This window comes from Polyodon spathula, chromosome 1 (assembly GCF_017654505.1).
Source record: "Polyodon spathula isolate WHYD16114869_AA chromosome 1, ASM1765450v1, whole genome shotgun sequence".
Lineage (NCBI taxonomy): Eukaryota > Metazoa > Chordata > Actinopteri > Acipenseriformes > Polyodontidae > Polyodon > Polyodon spathula.
This window is the reverse complement of record NC_054534.1, coordinates 37,904,304-37,922,454: the sequence shown is the minus strand read 5'-3', so window position 1 is coordinate 37,922,454 and position 18,151 is coordinate 37,904,304. Positions and strand designations below refer to the sequence as shown.

At 36.8% G+C, this 18,151-nt stretch overlaps 1 protein-coding gene across 1 annotated transcript in view; it reads right to left on the bottom strand.

The window, feature by feature from the left end:
• The window catches only part of spef2 (sperm flagellar 2), a 55,539-nt gene that overhangs the window by 36,719 nt on the left and 669 nt on the right, over window positions 1-18,151 (bottom strand). Inside the window, exons 2-11 of the mRNA XM_041257082.1 lie at window positions 11,235-11,272; window positions 10,892-10,994; window positions 10,231-10,483; window positions 9,572-9,742; window positions 9,083-9,223; window positions 8,236-8,315; window positions 7,212-7,413; window positions 6,444-6,632; window positions 5,203-5,390; window positions 4,637-4,805 (exon numbers count right to left, since the gene is read on the bottom strand). Of these exons, the coding sequence (XP_041113016.1) occupies window positions 4,637-4,805; window positions 5,203-5,390; window positions 6,444-6,632; window positions 7,212-7,413; window positions 8,236-8,315; window positions 9,083-9,223; window positions 9,572-9,742; window positions 10,231-10,483; window positions 10,892-10,994; window positions 11,235-11,272 (1,534 nt within the window). The remainder of the gene's footprint in view (window positions 1-4,636; window positions 4,806-5,202; window positions 5,391-6,443; window positions 6,633-7,211; window positions 7,414-8,235; window positions 8,316-9,082; window positions 9,224-9,571; window positions 9,743-10,230; window positions 10,484-10,891; window positions 10,995-11,234; window positions 11,273-18,151) is intronic.

Sequence of the window (18,151 nt, the reverse complement as noted above, 5' to 3'; positions counted from 1 at the left end):
GGATGGAAGCAACCCGACGCTCACTGTATCCCTCTGCCAGTAAAGCCAGAATTGAACCCTTCTTTTCCTCACTCAAAACTTTCCTTTTCAACTCTTTGGGCATGGTCAATAGTTATTTTTTGATTCCAATTACTTTTGAGGTACTACTAGCACTGTTTTGCCATCCAGCTGGTCCTATTGCAAGAGGATAGTGATGACCACAGGAGTGGTTTTTATACTTTTCCTCGTTAAATAAGATTTGGTTCAGGTGATCCCCTAATCAGTACCTCATTCAGTAGAATGAGGTGTGCCTGTGTTGGAATTCAACAGACACTGGAATGGAATGGCTGCCATACATGTAGAGATGCTGATTTAAGAAAAATTTGCAGTGGTCTCTTAATTTTTTCCAGAGCTGTGTGTATATGTGTATATATATATATATATATATATATATATATATATATATATATATATATATATATATATATATATATATATATACAACCACATTCTACTGGCGAGAACATTGCACTTTCACTGCAGAATTCGGATTCAGGTAATTATTATTATTATAAGAATAATATGTAGTGGGAAATGTGGGCGAGTAGGGTAGCCTATTGTAGATTTACTACCAATATTTTACTAAACGTTTTGCATTTTGACTGGATACTTAACCTAAAGTGCTGGCATTTTAGTTCAGTTTGTAGACTATAAGGATCAGAAATGCTGAAGCTACAGTTCTGTAGGAAAGCTTGTATATATTATATATGTACGCGTATAATAGGGTTATAATAATACATGCAGTCAAAAATGTTTAGCAATTAATGCAAGGATAGCACACAGCGCTTTCTTATGGAATGTTGTTTTAATTTTTTTATTTGTGTAACGCTATATCTAGGTTTTTGTTTTTTTCATTACACTTTTTTGGTGGCCAGATGAGGCAGGCTGCACTTGTAGTGCTTCAACACAACCTGAAAACGTAGTGGAAACCCAGTTTAAGAAAGCTGCACGATATCAGTAGTTGCACAAGGCCACATTTAAATATACCCTCCCGTATTTTAATATTAATTAGGTTGTTTGCATTTGGAAGGAGAATTTATCTAAAAGAAAACTACGTGAAAAACTCCCGAAAGGTACTACCAAAATAGTGTGAAAAAAAGGTGAGACTTTTTTACAAGGAAACCTGGCCATTGGTAAAACCTACTATAAATTCTATCCAGAGAGATCATAAATCAGCTTATCATAAATAGTATTCAAGCAAACCATACTATCAACACTTTAAAAACTTGTCCCAAAATAAGTTTTAATTTTAATTTACAGATGTAATTATTCTTAATGGACCAATCCTATTCTAACACATCAAAAACCATTCTGCCATGTTTATTGCTTTTTTCTTTGATTTGGTTCCTCAATATACAGACCCAATCAAATACATGAATCTTTAGCAAAAAGCAGGAGAAGGGTTTAGAGTTGGACAGGAATATTTAGCAGCACTATAAATCATTTGATTTTGTACTGTGATAAATATGCAAAGTAACGGGGCACTATTTATACGTTAGTACGGGGACCCCTTAGAAGTGCAGGAAAGGTAAAACGTGAAGATTGATGTGAAATCAAAGCAGTTATTGAGTTTCCCATGTTGAGTGTGACATACAGACAGACATGTTGGTCAGTTAAATAGTGAAATAGGAAAAATTTGCATTTTAATATAAGTGGAGCAACAACTGTTGCCTAATAGTTTTTTTTGTTTGAATGTGACAAATCTCACCTTGATAACACCACGACAAAGATAAACCTGGGTATCTCAGGACAAAAACGGTCATTAAATAGTAGTTTGGCCATCGAAGACCACACCAGGGTATGATAATAATAAAGACTATGGGTCTCAAAATGTTACTTACTATCCGGATAATTGCTGAACGCATAAACATTGACTACAAATCTATTAAATCCTCACAGGTTAATCAAGCAAAAAAAAGTAACAGATCACCTACCATGAAGAGTAAAATAAGATTTGAAACAAATCAAATAAAATACTATTCAAAATACCAAAATGAGTTTTACTTTTACTTCAAAACCATTAACATTTTTACATTGTTTCAAATATGATAATAACAATTACGGTAGGCAATTATTTTTCAGTCTCACCTATTAATATATTAATAGCATTGCATTCGTGTTGGGCTCTCTCGAGAACGTAAGGCTAAAGTTGACGACAGTGATAAACTGTTTGTGCATGTTTTTTGGTTTTACATGTTGGAAATGACAAATAGCCCTTAACTTCCCCTGGCTTTTTACTACGGGAAGTAGTATGTTATGTGTATTGGCTACGAAATCCTGACTGCTGTGTACAGTAGGTTTGTGCAAGCACAACAGACTGATAGAATAAAGTGATAAGTAATGCTTTAGGACAGCTTATGGTAAGAAAGCAAAGGTTCAAAGTATTCATATAAAAAATAAAATGTTTATCAAATTATAGCCAAATGCAAAATAAACAAGGCGCAGCGGCCAAAATAACTGAATGGGCATTTGCATTCACTAAATAGTTCTACATACATACAAAATATGTCGTACATACATACACTCAGACTCGGACTCGACTAATCCAAAAGTATTTCTCCTTCCTTATAATGTCCCACGTTTATGGTTCATTCCGAATTTTACCCAAAAATTACAGGATTTTTTTAACTGGATGCTGCTTTTTACTGATTTATACCAGATTTTTGTCTATTATTCAATATTATCCTGGTACTATTTTCTAGGAAATATACAATATGATTAAAATGCTGTTTTATTTTGACTCCGACATTGTAATAAGTAGCCCTACACTGTATCCTAGGATACAGAAGCTGTTTAGATGTCAGAGGATCAAATAATGTTCAACTGTGATTCTTTGTCACTTCACAAACACACTATCACCTGATTATGTAGCCCAATCAAAGTCTGATTATTGTGGCAAATGCTGGGCGTAGTAACTAGCTTGATCAAAAACTAAACTGAAATACTTACACAAAAATATAATATTAGTGGATGAGGAATGGGGAGAAAACGTAAATTAGTTTAAGAATATTCAAAAGAAAATGAATGTCTCAATGTATACAAAAAGCAAAAATAGCAGAAGTGGGTCAGAGGAGACAGAGGATGCATAGCGCTGCAAATACTGCTGCATCAAGGTACATGTTCACACTGACAATAAATGAACATACTGAAAAATAAGTGACACATTAAACTAAAACAATAAAATGAACAGAAGCAAGCTTTATGCAGCTTTTACACATGCTTTAACAAAAGAGAGAGCAGAATGACTGTGTTAATGAGTTATGTGCTTTGTTGGACAGCCACTGTTTATTGCAGAGGTACTGGTGACTTTGTGCGACAATACTGTCTGGCCATCAGTTAAAATACTGCTTAATGCCGTCAATCTTAATTGTAAATATTTGACAGAAAATGGTGATGCTTTAGTTGGTAAAATTACAGGGAATGCATTGATGGAAATGCCCAGTGTGATTTTTGACACGTCTCCCGATGGCTTGATCCAGTTCTGTTCATTTTATTTTCATGATTTCAAGGCAAATAAACCTGGTTTTGTTTTGTGCTGATGTCATATTCACACCTTCTGTAGCTGTTTCCGTCACACAGTGATTGGGAAAATGTGGTTTCAACTTGCAAAGTTTGAGCTTTATTAGACATGCAAGGGACATTAAATCTAATCAGAAATCAGAACTGCTACTCATCATATTCCACAAGTAAAGTGTGTATATTGAGATTTTTTTCCCCCTGATTTTTACTGATGTTTCAATTAAAAACAATTTTTTACCAATTTTATCCCTATTTTAATATATGTAAAATAAACTCCAGGATTTAAAAAAACATTTTAAAGATAAAAACCGAAAATGCGGAACACTACTTATATACCATGTGGCTGGATACTAATTAACCATCAATCATTCAATTAAGGCTCCTGCCACATTCTCATGTGCATTCTGGGAGCGAAGATTTTAACCCCCTCCCTGCCAACCCTATATATGTACAGTTTTACATTTTGGTTTTCACCCCCCTGCCACAGGGTCCCTGTTTTTTATGAGGACCCTAAATACTATACTTCTGTTTAAAGTCTCCAGTGCGTAAGTTTCAGTCAATAAAAATTGTACAAGTGTATGTGTGTTTATGGGTGGAAAATATAAAATACAGACAAAAATGTTCTATCTTGGATAGTAGGCATTACATTGTCGGATATTGGACGAAAAGGAAATGTTCAATTATCGATTAGTGGCAAAAAATTGTGATAATCACAATTATCTTCATTTCCCAAACACTTTTCTGTCTGCTTTTTCACTTGTTGGCTGTCCCACAATAGAGGGGGATTGAATTAAAGTAATTTGCTGATTTCCAGTTTATTTACAGAGCACTCACCCTCCCTCCGCTTCCCCCTACCCAGCATCTCTTTAAAGACAAAACAGTTGTTTACAAGAAGCGCTACAGGGTAAAAAACACTTTCTAGCAGCAGCATTGATCATTTTTAGCTTTAGTTGACTGTACAAAATGAAATTATTATAAGAAATGATAATAAGATAAATCAACACAAAAATTTCAGTAAAATAAATAGTCGAGTCTAAACACACAATATCACGATAATCAATTATTATTCCAACCCTACCTGGAACTCCTCATAATCCTGGTCATCCAGGATCTTCAGCTTTTCAAGTTCAAGCAGCTGTTCAGGGTTAGGCTCAGCTGGGAGTGGGTCAACAGAGGCTTTTTCATACAGTGGCTTTCCGTTATAAAATAGCTCCTTCCACTCACGCATCAGCTTGGCTGGTAATAAACTACGGAGATAAAAATACAAATTCCCCTCTTTAATTCACAGCAAACAAGCTTTAGTTTACCAAATGTCACATATGTGAATAATTTTAGCAATCATGAAGCTTTCTTGGTGGTTGTCTCTTTTTTAGTTGTCAAACCGGATAAAAGTGAGAAATCAGCAAAATATTCTGTTTAGCAGAAAGGTAGTTTCAGACAATTGTATATTATTGTGCAACTATCCAACTTCTTTCAGACACAATATACAGTACATTCAAACAAAAGCCTACGCTAGTACAGACATCCATCTACACTATGGTTACGCTGGCTGAATTTGGCAAGGGTAATGAATGAATTAGGAGTCTACCCTTGGCAGCTAGGTTGAATTATTTCATGCTAATTATAAATACAGTAAACACTTACTTGTGAGTCAGCTCACGATACTCTCCAGCTTTGGTAACCAGGTCAATTATTTGATTCAAAACATCCTGGCAAATATCAAAATGTTTTCTGTAACGAGCCTCTGCATATTCTGCAGCAATTGCATCATGAAGCTCAATTTCCTTACGAGTTTGTTCCATGTAGTCAATCTTTTCCTGCTTAGCCAGTGCCTTAGAGTACAAAATGTCAATTAACAAACTATTGTTCTGAAACACCAATTAGATTTCCATTTCTACTTGTTTTCAAGTATGTTTATTACAATCGAGAAGCTATTAACAGATAAAAGTATTTTGAAGTTTTCTTAACTTGTATTACGTATAATTTGATTGTACGATGTGTATTAATGTTTGTTTTCATCTGAACAGATTTTAAATCACACTGATGAATGAATGGGCCAAAACATTAGACTACTGGACTGAAATATAAAACAATTGTTAATAGCTTGTTCTTAATTTAAAAAATAGCATGGTTGTGTTATATATTTACAAAGCTTTAAAAACTAATAAAACACAGAAACAAGTACAATTAAGAATGGTCTTTACCTAGAAACAAGTTAATATATATTTTTGGTGTTTGTTTTATTTAATTCCAGGAAGCACAGGGTTTCATGTAGTAAGGCCACCCATTCTATTCTTTGCTATACATGTAGCACCCAGACCCATATAAAAATAGTTTATTTTGGTGTAAACACGGTTTATAAATAATCAATAATGCTGGATTATATTTATGAGATAATAGTATGCCTGTGGCATGTTACGCGATAATAATGACATTTCCGAGTTATTAAACAAAGGAGTTCCATTATCACAGAGGAGAAAACGTCACAACAATATCATACAACCATTATACTACAATTTGTTAAAGTTCTTTATTTAACTTTGTTTTTTTTTTTACTGAAATAATCATTGTAGTCCACTGAAATTATTTTTTGAGAGCAGGGTTCAAGCTTTCACGGCAGCAAGTGTCAATAATTGAAATGTCATCTTAGCTGTGCTTTACATGACATGAATAGACAATTACGGGGACGCATAATTGGTTTTAACTCATGTTATGACTCTTGCTACAACTCTGGCTATGACTTTCCCCAACTTGATCACAGATTTCTAATGCTTAAGTCATTTTCTGAAGTATATAAACCAGGTAAAAAAATATACTGTATTTTGCTGTTTTTATGTTTTAATCATGATGTTGAAATAGTGAATAAAAACAGCTTCAAAATGTACCACTTCTCTGTCAAGGGCTTCCTGAAACTCCAGCAGCCGCCTCTCCTCATACTGCTTTTCCCTCATGATGCGGTTCTGCCTGATGATATCCTTCTCATGACGAGCATGCATGAGCTGCACTGCAATTCTGCGCTCCTGCTGGGACTGTCTCATTAAACGGCTAACAAGCTGCTCCTCCCGATATGTCTCCTGAGAGAAGAAACAGAATTAGAAACACAGTCGAACATATTTTCATTGTAGCTGCAGGTTGCCTAAAATGTACAACCACAAACAAGAGCTGTTGTTTGTACTTAGAATTGTCAGGATAGTCTGCATGCAGGTGTACTGTAGCTTTAATGCCTGAGTTGTGGAAGCTAGTAGGAAAGATCCAATTAGCACTGGTAACCAAAGGAACATATGAATCTAGGGAAGGGGTTACCTATAATTGTTTTTTGGCTATGTCCTTGTAGGTTTACTCTCTTGGTTATGGTTTATATAAACCGGTGGGAATTAGCTAAATTTGACTATTCTATTTTTGGGAGAACTCATTTCACATGGGTCCTTATATAGTCATCCTTGGCAATGTCAAAATTTCAGTTTAATTTTTACACTTTTTTTTACCTGCAAGATGTTACACATAGCCACAGAGTACGCAATGTATAGATGACATATTCAGCATTGTAAAATAAGCAAATTTAATCTGAATAGGGATCAGGATGAGATCTGATGATTAATATGGAAAACTGGTGACAATCCTTTCTCTAAAGCCAAGACTTGTAGGTACATTACCTCTTGTGCCTCGTGGGCTTTGAGTTGCTCCAGCAGGACTCTCCTCCTCCGCTTCTCTCGATGTTCTCTGGCAACTGCATCCTCCTCCAGCCGTCTGCGGATCTTCTGGATATATTCATTGTAAGCATGAGTCTTCTCCTCAGGACTGGGAGAAACATACTTTGAGCCTAGCCCTTCACTATGGAAGGATGTCTGCAAAATGCTAGAAACCAGAGAAAACACACACATGCAACTACTGTATAAGACCATCTTTTGTTCCATTCTTTATATAACTGAAACCCACTAATTAGTCAAATGGCTGGTGAATTCATGTAATGGATTACTCGAAGTTCATAAGAGTTTGTTCATTTACTAAATTTGTATACAGATTTCACACAAGATTATTGATGGCCCATTTATTTTATATATCTCTATAGTTGACTTATAAAAAGTGTGTACATGTGAATGTTCATTTTTTAAGACTGCAATTTGCCTTGAAAATCAACAAAACTGGACCCAGGCTTGTATTCTGCTATGTAGTGTTTGTATTGATGATTGAAACAATCCTAAATCTGTATTAACAATTCTTAATAAACAGGTGCTGAGAAATCTATCTTGAATATCTTCTTTCTGAACATTCATGGGGTATCCTCTTTCTATTTTATAGTTTATAATAAACTGTTTAGGAAAATAATGATTTGTTCATGGTACAAACCTATTATATTTATTGTCAGGATGTACAGTTTTTGAAAGGACCATCCACAAACTAAACTCTAATGTTTTACTACTATTTGTTAATTTATATTAATGTACTGTAATCAGGCTTGCAGCACCTCTCATAGCAGGCGGGATCAGCGGGCGCTTAATAAAATCCAGTACATACAATATGGTTTAGTATGTACTTTATTCTTCTGGCATGCAATTAGAAATCTGATCTGCCTTAAATTATGGCTAAATGTTCCATTTGAAAGGTGTGGCAATTTATATATTTTTTCACACCTGAATGAGAGCGTGAAAGTGTCTTGCATATAAAGTATTCACTTACCCCTGTGCAGTATTGCTACCACCAGTGGGAGACAGCCTCTTCCTCATTTTCTCAAAGTGGCTAATTTCACTGTACACTTCCTATAATATCACAAAAAAAACATGATATATAATGGGGTAGGTAACTGAACTGTTTGGGGGGGGAAAAAAACTATTAGACACTTATGGGCTCATAAATTATAGGAAAAGTACTGGCTAAAAAACAACTCAGGTTCTTGCTAGTTCTATTATTGTATTTTGTTAGATTTTTCTGTTAGAGAAGAAACGTACAAATTTGTAATATACATGCTTAAATAAACATAATGTACAGAAAGACCAGTAATATATGTACTGTAAACTGGAAGCTTTGTATCACTTTGTAGTTGGTATTCTGATGAAAATTTCCCATGGCAGTCACATATTTAAAAAAAGAAGAAAAAAAAGAAAGATAATGAATTATGGAAATAAATTACATAAAGCATCAACACATCAAAACAAATGTCCATCACCATGCTTATCAGAAATACAAATCAGCAGTTTACAATATATAACCTTCAACCAGCCAATTGTGTCAGAATGTTTATCAGCAGACATTCACAAGCTGCAAGATGTTTTAATGATACTGTACAGATAAGAATAATCTTGAAAATCACACCTAGTAAGTCAGCATGACCTACCATTATTAACTTTCAATCAGCTGATACTATACAACATGTAATTAAAATGTTCCATGACGTGTTTTTTTCCTGAAGACAGGATAATTGAGCCAATAGTTGTGTACATACAGCTGTTCATCTGTCCATTGGTCAGAATCTAGGGATAGCATCAAGTAGCTACTTATTGTGGCTGCTACAAAGAAGCGCACTGACCTGAGCCTCCTGTTTTTCCCTCTGCTGTTTCTGTGCTGCAATAGCTTTCAGAGTGCGGTTTGGTGGGGGTTTAGGAATCTGAACAATAGCTGCCTGTATCCTTGCCATAATTTCACCCTGTCTTCTTTTAACTAGACGATGCTGAAACAGAAATTAAAAACTTAAAACGTAATTACATATTCTCTTGTGATCCAAGTTGTGATTGCAATCACTTTATACTTATAGCACACTGCAATGAAAAATATTACATTTTCTTCATAAGTGCATTATGCCTATTACTCAGAATCTGTTTTGGTATTAAATGTTGCATCAGTTTGGTTTTTTAAGTCTTAATCAAAACTTGTTCATATTTTACAATATATAAGCTTTTACATGTTCTGGCAACATGAGAAGTTAAAATGGCCCATAAGAACAAAAGCATAGTCTGGAAATGTCAAATAGTAAAAAGGAATGTGAAAAGATGCATGGGGTGGCTGTGGTGGTTGTTACCTTTTCAATACCCTGTAAACGTAGATCTTGTTGCATTCTCTGGGTTTTCCTTAGCTCTTCATAATGAGCAAGGTTAACCTTTTCTTCAATCTCTTTCCTTTTAAGCTCATACCTCTGTGTCACTTGCTTAAGTTTCAGATCTGCCTCTCTGGGAACTATTTTTTTTAGGAGCTAAAGGGAGAAAATAGAATAGTTACTGGTACAGGTATGTTTGACATATATTTATATTAAAGATTTTAGATTTAGACAGCACTTATGTTGCAGGTGGAATAGGGTGTATGCTGGTTTAGTGGATAGGCAATATAATACAACCCTGAAATAGTTTGGGGAATCCAAGTTTGGCAGGTTTGCTCTTAGGTTAACCTTTTCAGTACTATGAGATCCTAAACAATACAATATTTCATTTTTTATTTTTTTTAATGTTTAAACTATGTGTAATCTACAAAAAAATATATATATGTAGACTATTCCTGGCCACAAATATTTAACTGATACAACAACACTTTCTCTACTTTGGCAGACAGGTTGATATTACCACTAGCAATTTTCCTGCATTAACTGAACCACTACCACTCACCACTGCATAGCCATGTTATTTACGGATGTTTTTTAGATGGTGTTTTCCAAGTATGTAACTTTACTAATCATTCCACACCCACCTCTTTATAGATACCACTTTCAATGGCCTGAAGGTTTGCTGGTGCTGCTGGTCGCATAGCTTCCATTGCCACTCCAGTCAATCTAGCTTTTTTCTTCCTATGCAGTGCAATGTAAAGCTGATATAGGAGCCGAGTTGCAACTCCATATTGCTCTGTCATGACGGCCTGAGCAATGTTCAGATCAAAAGGAATGTCCAACAAGTGGAGTGTTGGTTCCATGCGAGAAAAATTATTGAGTTTGGAATCAGCTGTCCTGTACATGAGATAAGAAAGACTACTTTGTTTGGAGGTATCTTATACCAATATCAAGCGGTTGACATAATAACACATCACTAGTGTCAAAAGCATCCCAAACGTCATGTGGAAAAGAATAGAATATTATAATAAAGGTCCACAGTCAGGTTCCTCAGATTTGGTTCAGCAGTTCACATGATGGACATGAACTTCGATCATTTGTTGAATTTCTTACAGACCTACAGTCACAGCATGCAACCTATACTCAATGTTATTACAAACCAATAACAAGCTAGAAAATCAGTGAAGTACATTAAAAAAGAAATAATAAACCTTAAATAAATGTACAGTGTGATTAACGCAAGCAAATACAGTAACAGATTACATTAAGAATATAAACCAGTTCATATTTATCGTTTCAGATCACCTGCTTTTTGAAAATTTATCAAAGTCGTCTTGGAGCTGGTACTTGTGAAGAACCTCCCCAATCAAGTAGCCTGTGGCAAAGTCTTTTGCAAATGAGCTCGGTTCTGGGGGAAAAAAATATTATATATAGGTTCACTGTTTTCTTCACGCCTCCATTCATACACTTCCATCGACTTTAATTTATATAGTCTGCATAATTTAATTAACAAGCAGTTGAAATAGTTAATTATTTTAAAGTAACAGACTTAACGATACCAAAATACGCTATCGAGTAACCATAAACGCTGCAATTCATTGCTAAAACATTTGTTTAAAAAGCGCTGGGAAGATTTAAAACAACTCACCCACGTATGTAGAAATTTTGAGCTCCACGTTGAGCCACGGTGCTGTGTTATATAGGCTGTAATATATATATATATATATATATATATATATATTATATATATATATATACAAATAGATATATAAATATATAGACACACACCACCACACACAAAAGTGTTTTCGCCAAAACCTAATTGCCGTGATTTAAATTTTATTTGAAAAAAAAAAAAAAGAAAAAAAAAGTTAGACACAAAACAATGTGAACATTGATCATCAATAACTGCACCAATGCAGCGCAGTAACAACAACACAGGCCACGTCCCGTTACCTTGGTGATCTGTCAACTTAACAACAGTTTCCAAGGGTGGCACGGAAGCCGCAAAACACTTCACAGAAATCACAAAGGAGCAATTGCAGGGAGCGACTAGTTCGAGTTCTCTAAAAGATATTCTGTTATATAACATAATATCTTTGGGTCTACGTCTCACACATACGCGAGTCTATAGTGTAGATATATCAGCACAGTGTCCCTTTTCACCTAGTAAAGCTGGAAATATATATTTCACCAATAAAAAAGAAGATGTCATTGCTCAAGCTGGTGACCAGCTAATAATACGGGAATCGGGGGGGGGGGATAAATAAATACTGGCCACGTAGTAGGCTCCCAGTATTATAGCCAAACAAAGTTTATAGTAAATAGTGACAAAAACGGTTTCATTTTGAACTGCTCATTTTTTTTTCTTTGACCAGCTTAACAAAGTCTGCTGAACCAGAAAGAGCAGCTGAAAATACAGTGTGCAGTTCAGTCCTGAAAAGTAGTGGCAACTACTTAAGATTTAATCAAATGTGGTATTATTGTGGTATAGTTAACATAGAATCTGCTTACTGTATTGTATTTCTAATAGGTTATAACTGATGTATTGACCTAGAAATTGTGTTCTTGCTGTAAAGATCACGTTATTTTAAACACAAATGCCACCTAGTGGACAACAAGAACATAACAAGTCTCTAAACTGAATCCATTACTGTATTTAAATAACCGGTAACATGCTGGATTGGAAACACTTTATATTTATATCATGCAGATACAGATGAAAATTAAGCAGGTGCTTCACAACCACCCAATGCTTCTTATGATTCCTTGGATATTTTCCATCAGTACAAACAAAGCAACTCTACCTGGACACCACCCTCAGGAGTATTTCAAGGCTTAGAAATGTGAGCGAGAAATAAGTTAAATACATTTCCAACAACCCACTAAACATTTAAACTTGACTAAGGATTATATTTTACAGAACGTACAGAGATGTGATGTCATTTTATACAAGACTGTATAGAATCACTGGTAGGGCAGGAGTAGATGTGGTGCCTGCAGCTCGTTTGGAATGCAAACAAACTGGAAATGTAACCTGCACAAGTGGCTGAACTGTGGAAGAATGTTGGCGACTGTAATTATGTTTTAGCACACAATGGAACATGAGCAAAGGAAACTTCACCTCACTGCTTGAGAAAATAAAACACATATCTAATATAAGCGGAGGTTGTGTATTTCAATATTGGGTGAACGTTTTGGCAGACTTCGGTTGTTGACAAGCAAAAACCTTGCTATTTAAGTTGTTATATGGAATAGCCAGTCAAAATGTTCTACTAAATAGGTTTAGTTCACAAGGTTTTGTGGTCTCGGTTTTTGTTTTATTTAGCTTGACCAGATTTTCATTGCATGGACTTGTATATCTGCTTTCAGTTGTTTCAATCTGATAGTTCACATTATGGTGAACTATTTTTTATTTTTATTTTTGTATTATTATTTTTAATCTGTTGATATGTTACAGTCTTTGGTTATTTTCACTGTTTTGGCTAAGCTAGCAATTTGTGAGCCTCCTAAAAGAAAAAAAAAAACTTGCCATCGCTTGGTATTGTAAGTCTTCATTGTTGTTTTAAGACAGGATAGGGGACAATGTCTTGACAATATGGTTTTGGTACAGATACCTGTCACCTATCACAATGTAATAATAATATCCTGAGTGCATGAACCCTGTCCACCTCAGGGGCAATTTCCCAAATATACATAATGGAGGCAATTTAAGACAAGACATACTTACACAGTGTGTGTGCGTGTAACTCATTTTGCTTATATATATATATATATATATATATATATACACACACACACACACAGTGCCATGAAAAAGTATTTGCCACCTATCTGATTTTCTGCATTTTTGCATATTTCTGACACTGAATGTTATCAGATTTCAACCAAAATCTAATATTAGATAAAAGGGACCCTGAATGAACAAATAACACAAAATTTTAATGCTTATTTCATTTATTTATTAAAGAAAGTTATGCAACACCCAATGTCCCTGTGTGAAAAAGTAATCACCCCCTTAGACTCAATCACTCGTTACGCCACCTTTAGCACCAATAACTGCAATCAAATGCTTCCTGTAGTTATTGATCAGTTTCTTACAGCGCTGTGGAGGAATTTTGGCTCACTCCTTCATGCAGAACTGCTTCAACTCAGTGACATTTGTGGGTTTTCCAGCATAAACTGCTTGTTTCAGGTCCTGCCACAACATCTCAATGGGGTTTAGGTCTGTCTGTCTGGACTTCAACTAGGCCATTCCAAAACTTTAAATTTCTTGTTCTTCAACCATTCTGATGTAACTTGCTTGTTTGTTTCGGATCATTGTCTTGCTGCATGACCCAGCTGCGCTTCAGCTTCAGCTCAGGGACGGATGACCTGACGTTCTCCTGTAGAATTCTCTGATACAGAGCAGAATTCATGGTTCCTTCAATGATGGCAAGTTGTCCAGGTCTTGATGCAGCAAAGCATCCCCAAATCATGACACTACCACCACCATGCTTGACCGTTGGTATGAGGTTCTTACTGTGGAATGCAGTGTTTGGTTTTTGCCAGACATAATGGGGCCCATGTTGGCCAAAAAAGTTCAACTTTTGACTCATCTGTCCATAGAACATTGTTCCAGAACTCTTCAGGATCAACCAGGTGCTTCTCGGCAAACTTGAGATGAGCATTCATGTTCTTCTTAGTGAGTAGTGGTTTCCGCCTTGCTACTCTGCCATGAATCCCATTTTTGCCCAGTGTCTTTCTGATGGTGGAGTCATGAATACTGACCTTGGCCGAGGTGAGAGAGGCCTGCAGATCCCTGGATGTTGTTCTAGGGTTCTTTGTGACTTCCTAGACAATTTTACGCCTTGCTCTTGGAGAGATTTTGGCACGACGGCCACTCCTGAGAAGATTCACTACTGCGCCAAACTTTCTACATTTGGACAATATGGCTCTGACTGTGGTTTGGTAGAGCCCCAGAGCCTTAGAAATAGCTTTGTAATCCTTTCTAGACTAATAGGCATCAACAACTTTTTTCCGGAGGTCTTCAGGAATTTCTTTTAATCGTGGTATGATGTGCCTCTAGAATCTGTGTGCTGACAACTTCACTCTGATGGCAAGGGCCAAAGTTAATCAGATTTATATTGGGCAGGACTGTCCCAAGTCAGGCCTGATTGTTAACCAAAGTAATCAAACAGCTGACCCTAATTATCTCTTCAATTGGGTTGAGTTAACTAGGGGGGGGCAATAACTTTTTCACACCTGAAGATTGCATGTTTGATTACCTTGCACACTAAACAAATGGAAGAAGTACCAAAGTTTGGTGTCATTTTTTTCTCTCAGACTCTGTCTATATACTACTACAACCCACAAAAAGATCTGACCAAATTCCATGTGAAAAATGTGCATACAGAAAATCAGACAGGGGGCAAATACTTTTTCACGGCACTGTACACACAAAACTGTGGAAAAGTTTTAGGCAGGTGTGAAAAAATACTGTAAAGTAAGAATGCTTTAAAAAAGACATGTTAATAGATTATATTTATCAATTAACTAAATGCAAAGTGAGTGAACAGAAGAAAAATCTAAATCAAATCCATATTTGGTGTGACCACCCTTTGCCTTCAGAACAGCATCAATTTTTCTAGGTACACTTGCACACAGTTTTTGAAGGAACTCGGCAGGTAGGTTGGCCCAAACATCTTGGAGAACTAATCACAGTTCTTCTGTGGATTTAGGCAGCCTCAGTTGCTTCTCTCTCTTCATGTAATCCCAGACAGACTCGATGTTGAGATCAGGGTTCTGCCTGTACTTCTCAGCATTGAGGAGACCATTAATTCTGACCAAATCCCCAACTCCATTTGCAGAAATGCAGCCCCAAACTTGCAAGGAACCTCCACCATGCTTCACTGTTGCCTGCAGACACTCATTCGTGTACCGCTCTCCAGCCCTTTAGCAAACAAACTGCCTTCTGCTACAGCCAAATATTTCAAATTTCGACTCATCAGTCCAGAGCACCTGCTGCCATTTTTCTGCACCCCAGTTCCTGTGTTTTTGTGCATAGCTGAGTTGCTTGGCCTTGTTTCCACGTCAGAGGTATGGCTTTTTGGCCGCAAGTCTTCCATGAAGGCCACTTCTGACCAGACTTCTCCAGACAGTTGATGGGTGTACCAGGGTCCCACTGTTTTCTGCCAATTCTGAGCTGATGGCATTGCTGGACATCTTCCGATTGCGAAGGCATGAAAGAGGTTGGGGGTTGCAACGTTTTTCAGGCATAATTGGAAATGACAGCAACTCACAAAGTAAAAGTACACGCAGTGTATAACTGCATCTAAATACTGTGTGCTACACAAGCACCTTGCTTCTTTTGTAAAGTGAGGCCCCCACAGTTGGATTACAAGTCTGCATATATTATCAGATTATTTCTAATCTAGTGTATCACTGAAATATTTTCAAATATTCAGCATTCTTTTGTGTATGGGTTGGGCCCCTTATGAACCAGACACATGCCAGACTTCTCTGATGATGGAGAAACAGAGTGCAATGTGTATGTGTCACAGAGACGGCCGAAGTGGGCGGCGTCAGAACCAGGAAAAGGAATGAAATACACAAAACACAGGACGGATGAAATGAAGTGATGAAGACGCCTGTTGGCGCCGGTTTAATACCAAATAAAAGGTTTACACAAACACGAAAAACACAGGACACGGCACTCTACGCCAAAATAAATAGACAAACGAAAACAGACTAAACTTAACAAAACGGTGCACGGACAGACACTGACAAACACGGTGAGCGGATACTTTCTCCTCTTATTATACTACTACTGCTTATTTCCTCCGTCTCCAATCCCGTTCTCCGCTCACCGAACACCCAACCACCAGTATGTGCCAACGTGCATCTATATATACTATTGTGCTGGGATTCAATTACCAATTAATTATTCACTTGAATCCCAGCACGTGAATTAATAAAGTGCAATTCCCCGTGCTCACATATTACTACATTTTACTTGCACGTGAAGTGCTGTGCAATCCTCGTGCCTAAATACACATATACATTTTTAAACACTCGTGTTACACAGACCCGTTTATATCCCGTGTACCAATGTCTATACACCAACATTTAAACACACCACACGCAACACATAACATAATATACACAGGGGCGGGCACTTTGTTACAGTATGTTACCCTCAAAATGTGGTGCAGATCATTTTCTATCAGTTGCATTCACTTCTTAGATCTGGATCAGGTACTTCAATGTCTTGAATGTGCAGATGTCATTTGTTATGAATAAAATAAGCGGTTAAGTGCAAATTTTCATTGAAATTTCCTTTCATTTATTATAGATGTGTACAGCGTTTGATTGTCGAAATGTGGATAACATTAGATAATATTTAGATTTAATGCATTGGTACATACACTGCTGTAGGTATATGAGCATTAATTTACTTTATGCATTTTTTTTTATTAAACCAAAGTTTTAAATATATAACTATTAATTTCACCCAAGAATATGTATTTAAAGATGTGGATTTTAGTTGTTTGATATTCATTTCAACCAACTTTTCACAAGCTTCAGTATAACCTTACAGCCTTTGCAAGCACAGATACGTACTTTAAAGTGATACTTTATGCCATCTAATAAAAAACAAAATGTAATATTTCATTTTATCATGCTTACTAACTATTACAGCAAAAATGTTTGCAGATGTATAGTTTTCATGTTGTAGTCTGCCTGAGAAAGCTGTACTTAGGAGATACAGCATCTGTCTTGGAACCAGATTTTCATGTCCCTACCTGCTTGTGGTGGTTCTATGGTGTAGACCTACATGTTTTTACTTGTCTATGGTGTAGACCTACATGTTTTTACTTGCTTGAAAGGAAGCCTTACATGGTTGTACTTACCTGCCTAATAGGCTGATCTATATTGCATTTCTTAGCAGTTGATTTGCATGGACTTGCACATTTCCTTTTCTATGGAGGAGCAAACCATGCTGAAAGTATTCAGCCTGGTTTGGGCATACAAAGCAATTTCTCCAATTGTTTTTTTTTTGTTGTTGGTTCTCACATCAGTTTACTGACTAGAGCTGGTTTCGGTCCCTCTGAGATTGGCAAGCGGCCATTACTCTCCTTCCCACTACCTCATGTAGTTGTTTTTCACACCATGTTTGATCTGTTGTGGTGCTGTAGGGTGACCCAAAGGCTCGAGGCGTCATCCTCTAGCCGATTTACTCGGCTTCAGCGACCTGGCCACCAAATTCCCTGCAGCGAAAGTGCTGCGGGGGAAGGTGGTCTCCTGACCAATCCCCCCTTCTTCATAGCCGGCAGCTCCCCTTTGTTGGGCTCCAGCCACAGTATTTCCTGCAGAAAAGCAGGGTTGACAGTAACCCCAGACAAAGCAATTCCAGCGACCCCAGGTGACAGCAGCAGCAGCGGACCCCTCGGGAGGGGAGCCCCTGGCCACAGAGGCGGCAGCTCCACTTCCCCCTTGTACCCTGTAACCAGTAGCTCCCCAGGCGATACGGAGCAGCAGGCAACTCCAGGCAATGCATGGCAGGCATCCTTGGGCGGAGCGAGG